Source organism: Heloderma suspectum, chromosome 2 (assembly GCF_057233095.1).
Source record: "Heloderma suspectum isolate Gila_16-S chromosome 2, 16-S_ref, whole genome shotgun sequence".
NCBI lineage: Eukaryota > Metazoa > Chordata > Lepidosauria > Squamata > Helodermatidae > Heloderma > Heloderma suspectum.
The window spans coordinates 304,155,839-304,172,919 of NC_139459.1; the positions used below are offsets into that span (position 1 = coordinate 304,155,839).

Below are 17,081 nucleotides of genomic sequence, written 5' to 3' on the forward strand. Positions count from 1 at the left end.
AACACATCCATTGGGAAATCCTACATTTCTTTGTATGCTATAATATTTTTTTCTAGGGATTCTCCTCATTTATTGAGCATCTGTAAATGTATATGAAGTCAGGCCAAGTCAGGCCATTGGTCCCATTTATCCTAGGGAACATCTATTCTGTCTGGCTGCAGCTTTCTAAAGTTTTGGGCGCAGGCCCTTCCCAGCCCTGAGAATCTCCTTTTCACTGGAGATGCCAGAGACCGAACCCATGTCCTTCAACATTGCAAACTATGTGCTTTACCACTGAGCTATGGCCCTTCTCTGAACTGGTTATGGACAATGAGGAAGATGAGTCGTCACGTTTGTCATCACTAGTATAACGGACTCATAGGCAATCCAGAGCTTGAACCAAGAACCTCCAGGTCTGAAACTGGCACCTAGCCAAGTGAGTTCCTACAGACTAAAAAGAGGCAGTACTGTGTTGTCCAACAGCATTAGCATTGCTGGCACCATCTCTTGGGGAGCATTGATGAAATAAGTGAGAACTGGGACAGCCATAAGGTTTGTTTTCTTTGTATCCCTACAGGCGGAGAAACACACAACCTATATGTGCAAATCTGCAGGCAGCGATCCTGACTTGCTACAATGAAAACAGACACCAAATGCTCAACTGCTCAGAGCTGGTCAAGGAGTATCAGCGTTGTGTTAGGCTAGCACAAAAGGTAACTATAGTTTTCTTGCCAGATTTACTTTTGCTTTACTCTAGGGTGAATGTTCTTCCCTCATTACTGCTGTGCCTGGTGATGGCACAAATCAATGGGAAGGCACTGCCTCTGTCTGAATCCCTCTGCTGTTCGAAGCACTGATAATTAGAGGATTGATTCCGATACTGTGAAAAATAGGTTGTGTGAATTGGCTATCATAGACAACTACTTTCACTCATGAAGAAAGCTAACATGGATGATAGCAAGTTTGTTTCATTAATCATTCCTATAGCATGTGCAAACGTTACAAGTTTCCTTTTGTTTGTCCTTAAAATAATCCTGTGAAGTAAGCTAGGCCGAGAGGTAATGTCTTACCTAAGGCTACCAAAGGCTAAGCTTCACATGTGGCTTGAATTTGGACCTGAGTCTAAAGTCAGTACTTCATTCACTGCATCCCAGTAGTAATACGTTTTTCATTTGCTTATTACGGCTTTGAGTAGATATAGCACATTGGCCACAATTAAAGATGCAGTTCAGGGCAATACAACCAGCTGTCACTGGGTTTGGTGCTGACTTCTGCATTCTTCAACATGTCCCTCATCCCCCCAAATACACCACTTTCTATTTATTTTATGTAGAATACAATCTTGTTTTCTGCATCAGCTTAAAAAAAAACCCTGTGATGCTCCCAAGATATCCTATTTCCCCAAAGGGGGAAGGGTTTCTTACTGTTGTTGAGATAATAGGATACTTGCTTTTAATAGACCAAATGGTTTGCTTCTTAGGATGGCGTGAGTTCCCAATTATGCCCGCTCTACCCAGAGTCCACAACCTTTTGGTTTTAGGGTAGAAATAGACATTATGGCAGATACAGGGCTGCTGCCAAAAATGGCATCTCTGTGTCAGGATGAATTGATTTTAAATCAACAGGATTTTAAATCATGATTTAAAACACCAAGAAAAAATACCAATTAAAATAATTGATTTAACTCAAGTTTCCCATTTGGAAATCTATGTATGTCCTGAGCAAGCACACATTCTAATAACTAGAACATATTTGCAACCAAAGATAACTTTTATGTAACCTACAGACATAATTCTAAACCCTGCAGCTCACATGCCTTTTGTACTATAGTATTATGTCTGCTTATATATGAGGCATGTACATATGCAAGGCTACTAAGCAAGATCACATACTTGAAGGTTAAGGATTCAATCCTGTGCACCCTTATTTGGAACTTACTTCTAAGTAAACATGCATAATATTGGGCTTCACCAATTCCAGAACTTTCTAGAAACAAGGGGCAGTAGGCATTGAGCAAAATAGTGCTTTTCTATGAAATGGGCCCCTTCATGGATCACTGCCTTGTTGTGGCGAAGGGGCTTGCATAACTCACTGAAGCCATAAGCTATGCCGTGCAGGGCCACCCAAGATGAACAGGTCATGGTGGAGAGTTCTGACAAAATGTGGTCCACTGGAGAAGGAAATGGTAACCCACTCCAGTATTCTTGCCAAGAAAACCCCATGGATCGTATGACAAGGCTAAAAGATATGACGCCGGAAGATGAGCCCCTCAGGTCAGAAGGTGTCCAATATGCTACTGGGGAAGAGCAGAGGGAATTTCCAAGTAGCACCAGAAAGAGTGAAGCGGCTGGGCCAAAGCCGAAAGGACACTCAGCTGTGGATGTGTCTGGTGGTGAAAAGAAAGTCCGATGCTGTAAAGAACAATATTGTTTAGGAACCTGGAATGTCAGATCAATGAATCAAGGTAAGCTGGAGGTGGTCAAACATGAGATGGCAAGATTGAACATCGACATCTTGGGAATCAGCGAACTAAAATGGACAGGCATGGGCGCATTTAATTCTGGTGACCATTATATCTACTACTGTGGGCAAGAATCCCTTAGAAGAAATGGAGTAGCACTCATAGTCAACAAAAGGGTGGGAAAAGCAGTACTGGGGTACAATCTCAAAAACGACAGAATGATCTCAGTACGAATCCAAGGCAAACCATTCAACATCACAGTAATTCAAGTCTATGCCCCAACCACTGAGGCCGAAGAAACTGAGGTTGATCGGTTCTATGAAGACCTACAACACCTTCTAGAACTAACACCAAAAAAAGATGTCCTCTTCATCATAGGGGATTGGAATGCTAAAGTAGAAAGTCAAGAAATCACCGGGATAACAGGCAAGCATGGCCTTGGTGTACAAAATGAAGCAGGACAAAGGCTAATAGAGTTTTGCCAAGAGAACACGCTGATCATAACAAACACTCTTTTCCAACAGCACAAGAGGCGACTCTACAAGTGGACATCACCAGATGGTCGATATCGAAATCAGGTTGATTATGCCCTTTGCAGCCAAAGATGGAGAAGCTCTATACAGTCAGTCAAAACAAGACCTGGAGCTGACTGTGGCTCAGATCATGAGCTGCTTCTTGCAAAATTTCGGCTTAAATTGAAAAACGTAGGGAAAACCACTAAACCATTCAGGTATGACCTAAATCATATCTCTTATGAGTATACAGTGGAGATGAGGAATAGATTTAAGGGATTAGTCCTGATAGAAAGAGTACCTGAGGAACTATGGACAGAGGTCCGTAACATTGTTCAGGAGGCAGCAACTCAATCCATCCCAAAGAAAAAGAAATGCAAGAAAGCAAAGTGGCTGTCTGATGAGGCTTTACAAGTAGCTGAGGAAAGAAGGGAAGCGAAAAGCAAGGGAGAAAGGGGAAGATATATCCAACTGAATGCAGAGTTCCAGAGAACAGCAAGGAGAGACAAGAAGGCCTTCTTAAATGAACAATGCAAAGAAATCGAGGAAAACAATAGAATGGGAAAGACTAGAGATCTTTTCAAGAAAATCGGAGATCTCAAGGGAACGTTTTGTGCAAAGACGGGCATGATAAAGGACAAAGAAGGCAGGGACCTAACAGAAGCAGATGAGATTAGGAAGAGGTGGAAAGAATACACAGAAGAACTATACAGGAAAGATCTGAATGTCCCTGGTAGCCATGATAGTGCGGTCACTGAACTTGAGCTGGACATCCTCGAGAGTGAAGTCAAGTGGGCCTTAGGAAGCATTAGTAACAACAAAGCTAGCGGAGATGACAGTCTTCCAGCTGAGCTATTTAAAATCCTAAAAGATGATGCTGTTAAAGTGCTGCATTCAGTATGCCAACAAATCTGGAACACTCAACAGTGGCCACAAGACTGGAAAAGGTCAGTTTACATTCCAATTCCAAAGAAGGGCAACGCCAAAGAGTGTTCAAATTACCGCACAATTGCGCTCATTTCACATGCCAGCAAGGTGATGCTCCAAATCCTACAAGCTAGGCTTCAGCAAGTGAACCAAGAACTATCGGAAGTACAAGCTGGGTTTCAAAGAGGCAGAGGAACTAGAGATCAATTCGCCAACATTCGCTGGATCTTGGAGAAAGCAAGAGAATTCCAGAAAAATGTCTATTTCTGCTTCATTGACTATGCTAAAGCCTGTGATTGTGTGGATCACAACAAACTGTGGCAAATTCTTAAAGAGATGGGAGTACCAGACCACCTTACCTGTCTCCTGAGAAATCTGTAGGAGGGTCAAGAAGCAACAGTAAGAACCGGACATGGAACAACCGATTGGTTCAAAATTGGGAAAGGAGTACGACAAGGCTGCATATTGTCACCCTGCTTATTTATTTATATGCAGAGTACATCATGAGAAACGCCGGGTTGGATGAATCACAGCTCGGAATTAAGATTGCCGGGTGAATGATCAACAACCTCCGATACGCAGACAATACCACCCTAATGGCAGAAAGCGAAGAGGATCTAAAGAGCCTCTTGTTGAGGGTGAAAGTGGAGAGTGCAAAAGCTGGTTTGAAACTCAACATTAACAAAACGAAGATCATGGCATCTGGCCCCATCACTTCCTGGCATATAGAAGGGGAAGAAATGGAAGCAGTGACAGATTTTACTTTCTTGGGTTCCAAGATCACTGCAGATGGTGACTGTAGCCATGAAATTAAAAGACGCTTGCTCCTTGGGAGGAAAGCTATGGCATACCTAGACAGCATAGTAAGAAGCACAGACATCACCTTGCTGACCAAAGTTCGTATAATCAAAGCTATGGTTTTCCCAGTAGCAACGTATGGCTGTGAGAGCTGGACTATATGGAAGGCTGAGTGCCGAAGAATTGATGCTTTCGAACTGTAGTGCTGGAGAAGACTCTTATGAGTCCCCTGGACTGCAAGGAGGTTAAATCAGTCCATCCTAAAGAAAATCAACCCTGAGTGCTCATTGGAAGGACAGATACTCAAGCTGAAGCTGAAATATTTTGGCCACCTAATGCGAAGAGAAAACTCCCTGGAAAAGACCCTGATGCTGGGAAAAATTGAAGGCAAAAGGAGAAGGGGACGGCAGAGGATGAGATGGCTAGATAGCATCACCGATGCAATGAAGATGAACTTGAGCACACTCGGGGAGAGAGCGGAGGACAGGAAGGCCTGGCGTGCTATGGTCCATGGGGTCACGAAGAGTCGGACACGACTTAACGACTGAACAACAACAACATGAAATGGGAAGTCAGTGTTTATGCTTTTTGGTTGATAGTCTTAAATAGTAATTTCAGAACTGAACACATACCAACCATTAGGAGTTGCGCATAATATAGGAGTACAAGACCATCCATATTTGCTCAGTGGATAATCCTGGTGTGTGACAGGGAGGCACAGCATGGATTTTAGTGTCTATTCATGACCTATGTGTCCTCTCTTGCAAATTAATTAATTGGAGTTGCCATCATAGTTAAACAGTGGAAACTTGGGTTAAACGCAAATGCCCTCCTGACTTCTTAAGTCACCACCCTAGTCAACCAATTCACGAGGATAATTTCAATTGGCTGATCTGAAGTCTTGATGGGAAATTTGGTCCAATCCTAAAGCATCCTCATCTCAAGATAAATTAGTAAGTTAAAGCATCACTTGGGAATTCCTCATGGTCGACTTTGTTCTGGGAACCTCTAGCTGTATGTTCCATGGACGTCATGCTTAATCAACCTAAACTCCACCAAGAAACCAAGAACCTAAGGAAGGCGTCCATTCATCCCTAGACCCAAGTTACTGAATCCTTTGTTTTACCCCATTCTGGGTATGGCCAGGATTCCTTGTTTTCAGCAAACAGATACTTTAAAGTCCATGTCATATGATGTTTTTTCTTGCACAGAAAAGGCGTGCATTTTATGCCACATGCATGGGAGGCACAAGTGTTTTTTTGGCTGCATACATCCATGGATCATAGAATAGGCTCCATGATTTGCATATACGCAGCAAAAAGATACACCACCATGCAGTGCATGTGTTGCAAAATACATGCCTTTTCTCAACAGAGATTAATTGCTAGGTCAGAAAAAGAAAGTATGTGGCATGAGTCTGAGAAAAGGGTCAGTGAAAGTAGACTGGGGAATCCAGTTTCTGGTTCCAGTGCAAAGATATAGCCAATCCAGTCTCAATACATATTCCCAGATGTATTTTATAGTGCAAGTAAAAGCCTGGGATGGATTACCCTGAAATTGTCCTTACCCATAGCACCTTTGAATACCTAGGTCAGGATCATAGAATGTATCTCCCATAAAGATGACAGTAAGCTCAGACTGGTGAAGGATTTAAAAATTCTGTGAAATTTTCATTGTGCAGGAGGAGAAGGGTTTATAGCATCATCTGATTCTGTTTGTCAGGGGTCCCCAATGCAGTGCCCATGGGCACCATGGCATCCCCAGGACCTCCAGTGGCGCCCATGAAGCTCTCCCCTCCCTGCCTCCTTCACAAAAATTGTTTGAAGAAAAACCTTGGAAAATGTTAGGGCAATCTTCTTTCTAACCTCTAGCCTTGCTCTTTCTCGTCCCTCTACTCCTTTGCGTTGCTGTTTTCCCCTCCCTCCCAGCCTCTAGCCTCGCTATTCCCCCCTCCTCTTTAGCTTATTGTTCCCCCCCACAGCTTCTAGCCTTGCTCTTTCCCCTCTACCCGATTGCCTAGCTATTTCCCCCTCCCTCCTAACCTCACCATTTCTCTCCCCGCCCCATCTTTCGCTCACTTTTGACTAGCCAGCTCCCCATGGCATTATGTGACTAGCCACATCCTCCATGGGAGCCATTTTGTGGTTGTACCTACAGCAGTTTCTCAAATTCCTAAATGTGCCCATGGGTCCAAAAAGGTTGGGGACCCCTGCTGTATGTGATGCCAGGCTGGCCAAGCATTTCCTTGGAGGCTGTCATGGATCATGGGACTTCAGATTTACAAAGGAGGGACATGTGCTTGCAGGTAGAAGTTGAAGGTTGAGGTAATTTCATTGTGGGGTGGGGCGAGGATGCACATCTAAAATGGAGAGAGGCTGAGGGTGTGTGAAGAGAGCCTTTTTTCCTTTCCATTAACATTGTGAAGGGAAAGCTGTGTGCCTGATTTAAGTATAACATGAAACAAACTGCCAGCCAGCTCCCAGAAGAAGCCCCGACAGAAGGAGATGGGGAAATTGTCAGGATATATTAGCTCAAATGTTGTTGCAAGTCCTGGTGGATTTTTTCCCTTCCTGTTTACAAAGAAGGTCTTTGTATGTCTGCAAATCAGCAAGGTTAAGGCTGCCAGAGAAAGGGCTTTTCTCTGGTATCTTTTGAAGTCCCCACCTCCCAAAACGTGTGCTTTTCTTTTTCTTCCTTGGCTTTAAAGTAAAGCAGGCCCTGCATCGCTGTTGCACAGTCCTTTTCCCTCCAAGTAGTTCTCTACAGAACACGCCTCATCCCTTGCCAACCTCCTATATGCAAGCTTTCCCTCCTGTCTCCTGTAAATCAGGCTTGTAGTCTTTTTTTTCTTTTTTTTTCTTTTTTGGAAGTATATCTTTAGCAAATGCATTTACCAATACATCTTTATAGCACACAGTGCAGAAGGAATGTGATTACTAAAGAAGACAGATTGCATTAGATTTCCGCATATTTGCAGGCTCCAACCCACTTTAAAAAGGGGCTGGGAAGCTGCCAGCCAAAGCCCCAACATGAAATTCTTAGAGAGTAAATTGAAAGCTGAGTGACTGGTAACAGGAACAGCAACAGCACTGAAAGATCCTATTAACTTGAAGGGTATTCTTTTTTTAAAGCCAAGTCCAAGGTTAGCCTAGTTCACAAGGACTTCCATGTACAATAAACGCTGTTGGATGTTTTTCCATAGAACTAGAAGAAGGAAGTGATACTGAGTATGAGATGTAATATAGCCTCCTTCCCGAAGGCGGGCAAATTATGCACACATTTTGAGACTTAAGTTCAAGGTTCAAGGTGATCTAGCAAATATCAGAATCCCCAACTTATTTATGCATAACAATGTGTGTAGTATCTATGTGTGGCGAAGGTTTCTGTCCATCTGGCCCCCTGGACTTCCTCTTTCCTCCAGGCTTTGGATGTAATGTTGGAATGGGCTTTAGACACACTTGAGTCTGAACTTTCTAGGCCTTATCCGTGGTCCTGCCCTCTCCCCAGCTCAGATTTTGAGGGATGATCACTCAGATCGATTTTATACATGTAGAGCACATTCCAAGGGTATGTTCAACACATGGACCTGATTTGCACATAATGGCAACCTGCATGCCTCCCTCTTCTGCTTTTACTCAGCAACCCACGATGGCTCCTGTTGAGTGTGACATCTGAACCAAGACTACTAGGTTGTTTAGGGTCTAAACAACCCTGTGGTTAACCCATGGTTTGTTTTTGGGCTGATCGTGGGTTGTGGAGTAAAGCAGAAGAAGCGGGCATGCTGCAGGCAGTGTGCCCCCACGTCCCTGACACCCCATAATTTTTTTAATCGTTGGGTTGCTGTTATGTGCAAACAGCATCATGGACATGATGTGGGCCTAGTGATAAGATGGGCACAATCCCGCTGTATTGTTCTGTGGAGGTTTGTGTGAATTGGGCTGCTATCACTGGTTTCCATCCCTGTCTAATATAAATACTGCCAAAAAGCACCTCATCAATATGAATTCACAGTTATCTTCTAGAGAGAGAAATATGTCGACTGACTTTTTTGTTTGGGGATTCTTTGTTGTCTTTGGAGCTTGGTTTCATATCTCTGCAGAATTTCAGACAAGATCACCAAAAATTGCTGCTTTTAGGTCTAAATAAAAGCAGGGATAATAGTGCAGCTGTAGGAGGGGCTGCTTCTATTGTGGCTTTTCAAATTATCTGTAGTTTATTGACTGCAAGATTTATCAGGAGTGTACCACAGCTTGTAGGCAATTAGGATAGAACGTTGATGCTGCAATCTTCTCCCAGTATTTTCTCTTCTGCCAGCAGGGGGCATCAGAATTTTTCTTAATGTGTTTCTTGGAAAGTAGAAAGGGAAATGTTTGTGTCTGAAGTAAATAATAAAAGATCTACACACTTCTCCCCCACCCCTCCCCGCTTCAACAATTATATGAACTAGATGTGGTGACTGTACACCAAGGAATAAGGGACAATGGTTTGGGGGAAGTGGGTAGTATGTTGCTTTATGTATTTATTTATTTATTGCATTTATATCCCGCCTTTTTTCCTCTTGCAAGGAACCCAAGGCAGCTTACATTATCCTCCTCCTCCTCTCCATTTTATCCTCACAACAACAACCCTGTGAGGTAGGTTGGGCTGAGAGTGTGTGACTGGCCCAAAGTCACCCAGTGAGCTTCCATGGCCGAGTGGGGACTAGAACCCGGATCTCCCAGCTCCCAGTCCAACACTCCAGCCACTACACCACACTGGCTCTTATATTGCCCATATATTCATCTAATTTAGGTTGTGTGCACTTTGGGGCCAGGGACTCAACTCAGTTTTATGAATAATTGGTACCTGACCTCAGTCTTTGGTATAGGCTGGGTTAGAAATCATAATAAATAATCGGCTAACCAGCACTGCTTACAACTGTAAGTTAACCCCATCATACAATGTGAATAATCAGTACAAAGAATCCTTATAGAATAAAATATATCCACAGTAACTTATGATTTAAAGTATTAAAATCTTAATCTTAAGTAAATGTGGTGTATAAGATTTTTATAAATTCTTACCTCATTAGTGGCCCTTCTTCTTTCACCTTGGGTTTCCTGTCATGTAGAACAGGATTTTTATCTGTGTTTTTTTATTGGCCTGGTTCGCATATAATGTTAATCCATAGTTTATTTAAACCATGGTTTGTTGCCCCACCCAGGGTTTTTTTGGCAGATGATTGAACAAACCATGGTTTGTTTTCTCAGTCCCTGGATTGATTGTTTCCTTCCTCCTTCACCTGCTCTCTCCCTGTATCCCAACTGCCTTTGATGCATTGCAATACTGGCATGTAAAGAAGGCTGGGTTTTTGACCACTCTTGCCCACTGCCTCTATAGCCTGCTGAAACAAACCATGAACAACCCACAATTCTGGATTCTCATGTAACAACAACCCATGGTTTAAACAACCCACAGTTTACAACCCAGCAGCAAATCATGGGTTCTCTTCGTGGGCTGTTCGTGGTTAACAACTCATAGTTAGTGCATAGTTCCAGGTTCATATGTAACAACAACCCACAATTGAACAAACCATGGTTAATTAAATCATGGGTTGTCATTACTTGTGAACCAGGTCATTGTTAGATAATGTTCCACTTGATTATTAAGTTGTATCGCTTAAAATCAAATATCCCAGTAGCCAACATATAAAGAGTCTTGAACAACAGAGAAACTGGACAGCCAAACTGGAATATTAATATTTTCAGAAATAGCCACAGCTGTAACTGTATGTTATACTTGAGCAAGTCATTTGACTGTTGCCAAGAAATTGCTCTTAGGGCCTTCCCAGACAATGGGGAATCACACAAAATATGTTAGCATTAAAGCACTGTTGGCCTGATCCAGGCTAGCAGTGCAATATTTTGCCGCATCAGTGGATGGGAACATCCTGGCTGGTGGTGGTGGAAGCTTTGCTGTAGGATAGTTTCCCTATTAGCCTTTTTTTGGTTTAAGAGGTTCCTGTGCATGCACTGGGTCATTGCTGACCCCTAGAGGGACGCCGCTTACGCTGGCATTTTCATGGCAGACTATAGCGAGGTGGTTTGCCATTGCCTTCCCCAGTCATGACTACCTTTCCCCCAGCAAGCTGGGTACTCATTTTACCGACCTCGGAAGGATGGAAGGCTGAGTTGACCTGAGCCAGCTACCCGAGACCCGGCTTCCGCTGGGATCGGACTCAGGTCGTAGGGAGAGTTTCAGTTGCAATACTGCCGCCTACCACACCTGTATGTTTACTCCACACCAGGGAAATACTAGTGTGGTTGTGGCAGGTGGGCTGTGTTGTAGGGATAGGTTAGGAAGACAGCATGCAATGAAATGGCTTGAATCCCCCTCATGCTCTGGCCCTGATCCAAGTCTCTGACTGGTTCACACATAGCACTAACCCATGGTTTATTAACATATGAGTTGTTGAATTCTGAGTTGTCATGATGTGCAAAACCCAGCTGAGCTAACAAACCATGGTTTGTTAACCGTGAACAACCAGGAAGAGAACCCATGGTTGGTTGTTGGGTTGTGAACTCTGGGTTGTTTAAACTATGGGTTGTCATTACATATGAACCCAGAACCATGGATTGTTCATGGGTTATTTCACCAGGCTAAGAGGTGGCAGAAAGAGTGGTAAAAAAAACCCCAGCTGCATTACATGCCACTACTACAGCACTGCAAAGACATTTGGGATACAGGAAGGGAGCTGGCAAAGGAGGAGGGAAGTAACCCAGGGATTGAGAAAACAGACCATGGTTCGTTCGATTGTCTGTCAGACAAACCCTGAGTAGAGCAACAAACCATGGGTTAAATAAACCATGGGTTAGCCTTATGTGCCAACCACCTCTCTCTCTCTCTCTCTCTCTCTCTCTCTCTCTCATTTACACACTGGGTGGGTTCATATGATCAGGGAGGGAAAATAAGTCACACTGGTCACGAGCTGCCTAATTAACATAATTTCCCTCACCGGGCGTGGCTTGTCGTGGCAACTGTACCCAAGCCACCCTGCAACCCTAGAACAAATCATGGGTTCCAGGCTTGTTGGTTGTAAACCACCCCAGCCACCTACCCTCACTGTGATCGGACATCAGGACAAGCTGAGCCCAGCGAGGGCAATTATGGAAATTAGGTGGCTCACGACCAGCACATGCAGGAAGGGAAAATAAGCTACCATAACTTATTTTCCCTCCCTGATGGTGCGACCCTGGTCACACACCCCACACATAAACATACATGCACAGAACTGCTTTTAGCTTAAAAAAAAAGGCTTTGGGAGTTCCTGCTTGCAGGTCTTCTGCGTTTCATCTGGTGGCGTCCCAAGGCTCCTAGAAACATCTCTGGTCAGTGTTGCATTGTGTTAGGCAGCAAGTCCAGCAGAAGTGAAGCGACATGGATGAGAGACTTCTCCAGAAAATGTTCCCTCTTGTTGCAATTCTTTTGTCTTTGTGTGCCCCCACCCCCAGTACTCTTCGGAGGCATTGCTGGGCACTCGTCCTCTCCTGAGCTGGGATGCATACCTAACTACCTTTTATTTAAGAGGAGTGGACAGCCATTCCATCTCTCTTCTCCTGAATCTATGGCATGTGGGTAGTGTTTCAGACACTATTTTCATGTGGTTTATGACAGTACTTCGCAAATAATGAAGTGCGGTAGGGCACATGTTGATTGTATGGAATAGTCTTGGAGGGAGCAATCCTATGGCTGCTAGACAGTGACTAGATGGCCGTAGGATATCTGGTTTTCCAGGAACCAACCTCGGAGCCCGTGCTCCAAGGTCGGTTCCTGGAGAACTGACTTCCCTCCACTTCTGCGCTGCCTTGGAGGCAGCGCGGAACAGCCCCATCCTCCACGCTTGCAAGAGGAGAGCAGAGTGGCCAAAAGGGGGCATTCTGGGGCAGGGAGGGCAGAAATGCCTATACAACACTTCCAGTATGTTGTACAGCAGCCTCCTCCCCTGCTCAGCCCTTCCGCGGCTAGACAGCCACAATTGGAGGAAGCGCGGAGGATGGGGCTGTTCCACGCTGCCTCCAAGGCAGCACAGAAGTGGAGGGAAGTCAGTTCTCCAGGAACCGACCTTGGAGCACGGGCTCCGAGGTTGGTTCCCAGAAAACCAGATATCCTACGGCCATCTAGTCGCTGTCTAGCGGCCATAGGATTGCTCCCTCCAAGACTATTCCATACAATGTCTAGCCGAAAATGCAGGGCAGGAGAAGCGCGGAGGCAACGATCTGTTTCTCCTGCCCTGCATTGGATAGGCAGTCACCTCTGAGTTTGGAGGCGGCCACCTATCAGAATAGGATTGCGCCCTTAGTATATGGCCCTAATATATAAGTCTGTCTGTGTCAATATGGATCTATCTATTAAGGGCTCAGAGGACCCCCTCCCAACTTTAGTGTACCATCTTTTGAAACGCAGAAAGAGTAAATAAGGCTTGTACCATAACTTCATTTGCAGCCACTTTTCTCTTGTTTGCATTTCTCCCTGTCTTGACGAAAATGTATACAGCTAATTTACTGCATATTTGAATGCAAACTTTGAAAGCCATCCGTGAGAACTCCCAGACTGTGCAGAAAAAGATAATTTCTGATTAATAGCCCAGATTATTGATAAAGGCTCTTTGAGTTCTGCTCTAAAAACCACAAATTCTGTAACCAAAGCCACAGATCTGCTGTTCTATTGAATTATGCAAATTGGGCAGACTTGAATAGATTTTTCTTAAAAATTTGCATACTTGCATAATTTGCACAGCTGCAGTTTTGTTTGTTTTAAAATTTGTGACTTTATGTTTTGTCAGGCTAGGAAGGAAGGCTCTGCACAATAAGTTGCTCCCTGGAAGTGGTTCAAAATAAAAGCATACCTTTTCTTCTTTATCTATCAGATGCCATAATTCCCCCAGTGACCTTCCCCCTTCATCTGACTTAATGAAATGCAGGAGCAATAACCATGCAGAAGTATGCTTGACTGACCTCCGACTGTCATATCCCAAATAAAATTATTTTGCCCACAACCAAATGACAACCATCACCTACTCAGTTCTCACTGAAAACCTGGATTTTTAACTTGGAATGTTATATGCAAGTAAAATGTTGCTAGAAAAATTGTTTCCGCATTCTATTAAGAGGCTTTAAATCAGAATCCAAGGCCTGGGCAGAGCCACAGGGACTGTGAACTGCCAACATCACAGCTTGATCCAGACCATTGCTCCTGCTGTCTGAGGATCTAGGTCAGGGGTGGACAACCTGTGGCTCTCCAGATGTTTTGGGCTACAGCTCCCATCAGCCATAGCCAACATAGCTACTGATGGGGGTGATGGGAGTTGTAGGCCAAAACCTCTGGAGGGCCATAAGTTGCTCACCTCCGATGTAGGTCATCAATAACTATCCATGGATATCAAAGAATTTATTCCAACAGATTTTATTTGTTTTTGCCCTGAAATCATGTTCCTCAAGACTAACATGGCAAGGCTGATAAAGCCAACAACTTTTGAATAGCTGGTTAGTACAACAGAATTTCTCACCGACATCTCCTTCTTGTACGGAGCCAAGATAACTACAGCATTATTACATCTTTGACTGTTAAATGTTACGCAGTTCTGATATGGAAAGCACTATGAAGTCAGACAAGACATAATAATGTAGTCTAGCCTGTTATGTTTGATTGCATATCTGTCTGTTTCAGCACATGTATGTACTGTGTAAGTTATTTGGAAGGATATGAATGGCTGTAGCTTCCCCGAGCAAGTCTTTGGAGTGAAATCAACAAGACGTACATGTCATCTTCAAAAGTGATGCTTTTGCACTGCATTTTCATGCTTTTCCTTACATCAAAGTGGTTTCCACATAGGTAATATGTTGCAGTTGAAGCACTCCCTTAGTGTCATTTCCCTCTAAGTAAGAGTAAATATATTCATGTTTTTGTCTCAAGCCAAAATGCAGGCACTCTCTTAAAAGATCTGGAAATCTTCACAAGGTTGAAAGATTCTGTATCAAGACTGGCACATTAGTTATGGATCAATACAGGAAGCTGCCTTATACCAGATCAGTCTGTTTGACCATCTAGTCCAGGGGTGGAAAACTACTTTTGGGTGCCCTTTGCAGGCCAAATGACATCAGGGGGCTTGGCCGCACTGGAGCTTTTCCTGTTGGTGCGTCATCCGGGCAGCCAGGTTGACTCGTTCTTCTCCTTCCCTACAAAGTGTACTTGACCGCAGCTAGCTTCACTTCTGCTTCTGGTTCCCCATGCAGGGAAGCACACTTGGCCAGTGCTTGCAGGAGCTCCGGTCACAGAGCAGAGATAACAAGAGGATTCCTCTCACCAAGCCCCTGGTAGCCTCCAGGCAAGGAGGCAGGGCTTGGGCAGAGGAATAGGCAGGGCCTGGAGAGGGAGCCCAAGCCTCTGCAGACTGGATAGGGAACTTCCATGGGCCAGAGTTTCCCCATCCCTGACCTAGCCCAGTATTGTCTATTCTCACTGGGACTGGCTCTCCAGAGCCTTGGGAAGTCTTTCACATCACCTGCTATCTGACATCCTTTTAACTGAAGATGCCAGGAATTGAACCTGGGACCTTCTGCATGCACAAGGTCACTCTGGAAAGATTCCAGTGTACAGAGGCAATATGTGGCAATGAGGTTCCAGTGCACAGTGGCAATGAGGTTAATCTGAGGCATGATTATTGCTAATTGGAAACTTTTCCTGCTCAGCCCCTGACAGGTTGAAGTGATCATGTGAACATGTAGCTAACCTATTTCAGCATAACCTATTTGCATATATATTTGTTCAGAGGATAACATAAAAGAGGAAGCAAAAAATGCCACATTACAGTTTGTCCTCTGTCTCCAGGATAATTTGCTTTGAGGTATCAGCTACTTGTAAGCAGGTTTTATTGATTCCATGTATGTACCACAACATAGTTATTCTGTTTAAGTTCACTCTTAGCTTTCTGTAGATTCCAGGTTGTGTTGTTGTTGTTGCTTGTTGATTTTAATCCCCCTTTCTTCCACCCTGTATTTGGGCAATTCATGTGGTTATAACATTATTTGAGGAGTTTATGACTCAATAAATGGCCCCCCACAAGGGAATGAGTGAAGAGGCCGCAAGCAGCTGCTGTTTATTTAGTCATAAACACTGAGGAGAGCATTGCTGGATTAACTGTACCCAGGCGTTCTCCTGGCCTATTTATTTGCATAGGTGAAAATAATCCACACTGTGCTTCTAATTGTAAAGGATGAAGAGCCGGAGATGGGTTACAGTTTAATTCCCGCATGCAGAGGTTCCTGTTCCAAAACATCTCAGATCAGTCCATATGCAAAAGCTTTTTGTATGCTCTGACATTCATTGATGGATAAACTGAAAATATAGAGCTGCCTGAAAGGACATAAACTGCCATCTTAATATATGAGGCATGTCCAAGAGCAAAATGCTGGCCTACTTAAAATGGAAATGGCTGCTGCATTCACCCAGTATTTATGAAGCTGGAGGCATAGGTTCTTCATTTTCTTTTCTACAGCTGAGCTTTGCAGAGACTTGGTGTTTCTAGAACCTGGCATAGCTGTATTATTATCCGGTCCAACAAGTGCTGCATACATGCATTGGATAATCTGTGCAGAGCCCACATGCCTTCATTTTTTTTCCTGCTGGGCTTTGCAAGCAAATACTTCAGTTAAAACAAACCTGCTAAGGGTTGCTCTTCTGGGGTCCCACCATTGATCTTGACCACCCAAAAAAGCTCAGCTGGATGATATTGTGTTGCTGTCCATTCCTCCATGGAATAGGCCTTCATATGAGTTCTAAGCCATATTTAATGAGATCAAACATGAGGTTTTCCACTTATCTGCACTCAAGTTATCATCTCTGCTGCCTCATTTCCCTCAACCCCCTTATTAAACCATGAGGAGGGTTGGATTCTGACAGTCAGGAGAGGACACCTAAGAGATATTGTCAGCTGTATAGAGAACAAATCCTGTGAGGAAAGATTGAAGGAACTGCCTGGAGCAGAGAAGACTGAAGGGGGACATGATAGCAGATAGTGGAAAGCTGTCACATAGAAGAGGCCAAAGCCTTGTTCTTTGCTCTCCCAGAGAACAAGATTAGATCTAATGGGGTTAAGTCATAGGGGGGCAGGTTTTGATTGAATACTAGGGGAAACTTCCTGATTGTAATAGCAGTTTGACAATGGAATCAATTACCTAGAGAGGTGGTGGGGTCTCTCTTGTTGGAGGACTTCAAGCAGAGGCTGGGCAGCCATTTGTTGGGGCTTTCATTTTGGATTTCATTTTGGATTTCCTGCACCAAGTAGGGGCATGGACTACATGACCTACAAGACCCTCTCCAACTCTGATTCTGTTTAGTCCCAACTACTTAAACTCCCTGTTCCACGA

General features: G+C 44.0%; 1 protein-coding gene across 5 annotated transcripts in view; it reads left to right on the forward strand.

Moving 5' to 3' along the window:
* CHCHD6 (coiled-coil-helix-coiled-coil-helix domain containing 6) overlaps window positions 1-17,081 on the forward strand; it is a 294,049-nt gene that overhangs the window by 235,410 nt on the left and 41,558 nt on the right. For 3 of the 5 annotated variants that reach the window (XM_084840185.1, XM_084840181.1, XM_084840186.1), the window contains one exon: window positions 557-931. In XM_084840185.1, coding sequence (XP_084696311.1) covers window positions 557-836 — 280 coding nt within the window. In that variant the 3' untranslated portion in view covers window positions 837-931. Of the gene's footprint in view, window positions 1-556; window positions 932-17,081 lie in introns of those variants that run through there. The other 2 variants (XM_084840184.1, XM_084840183.1) reach the window with 2 other exon arrangements.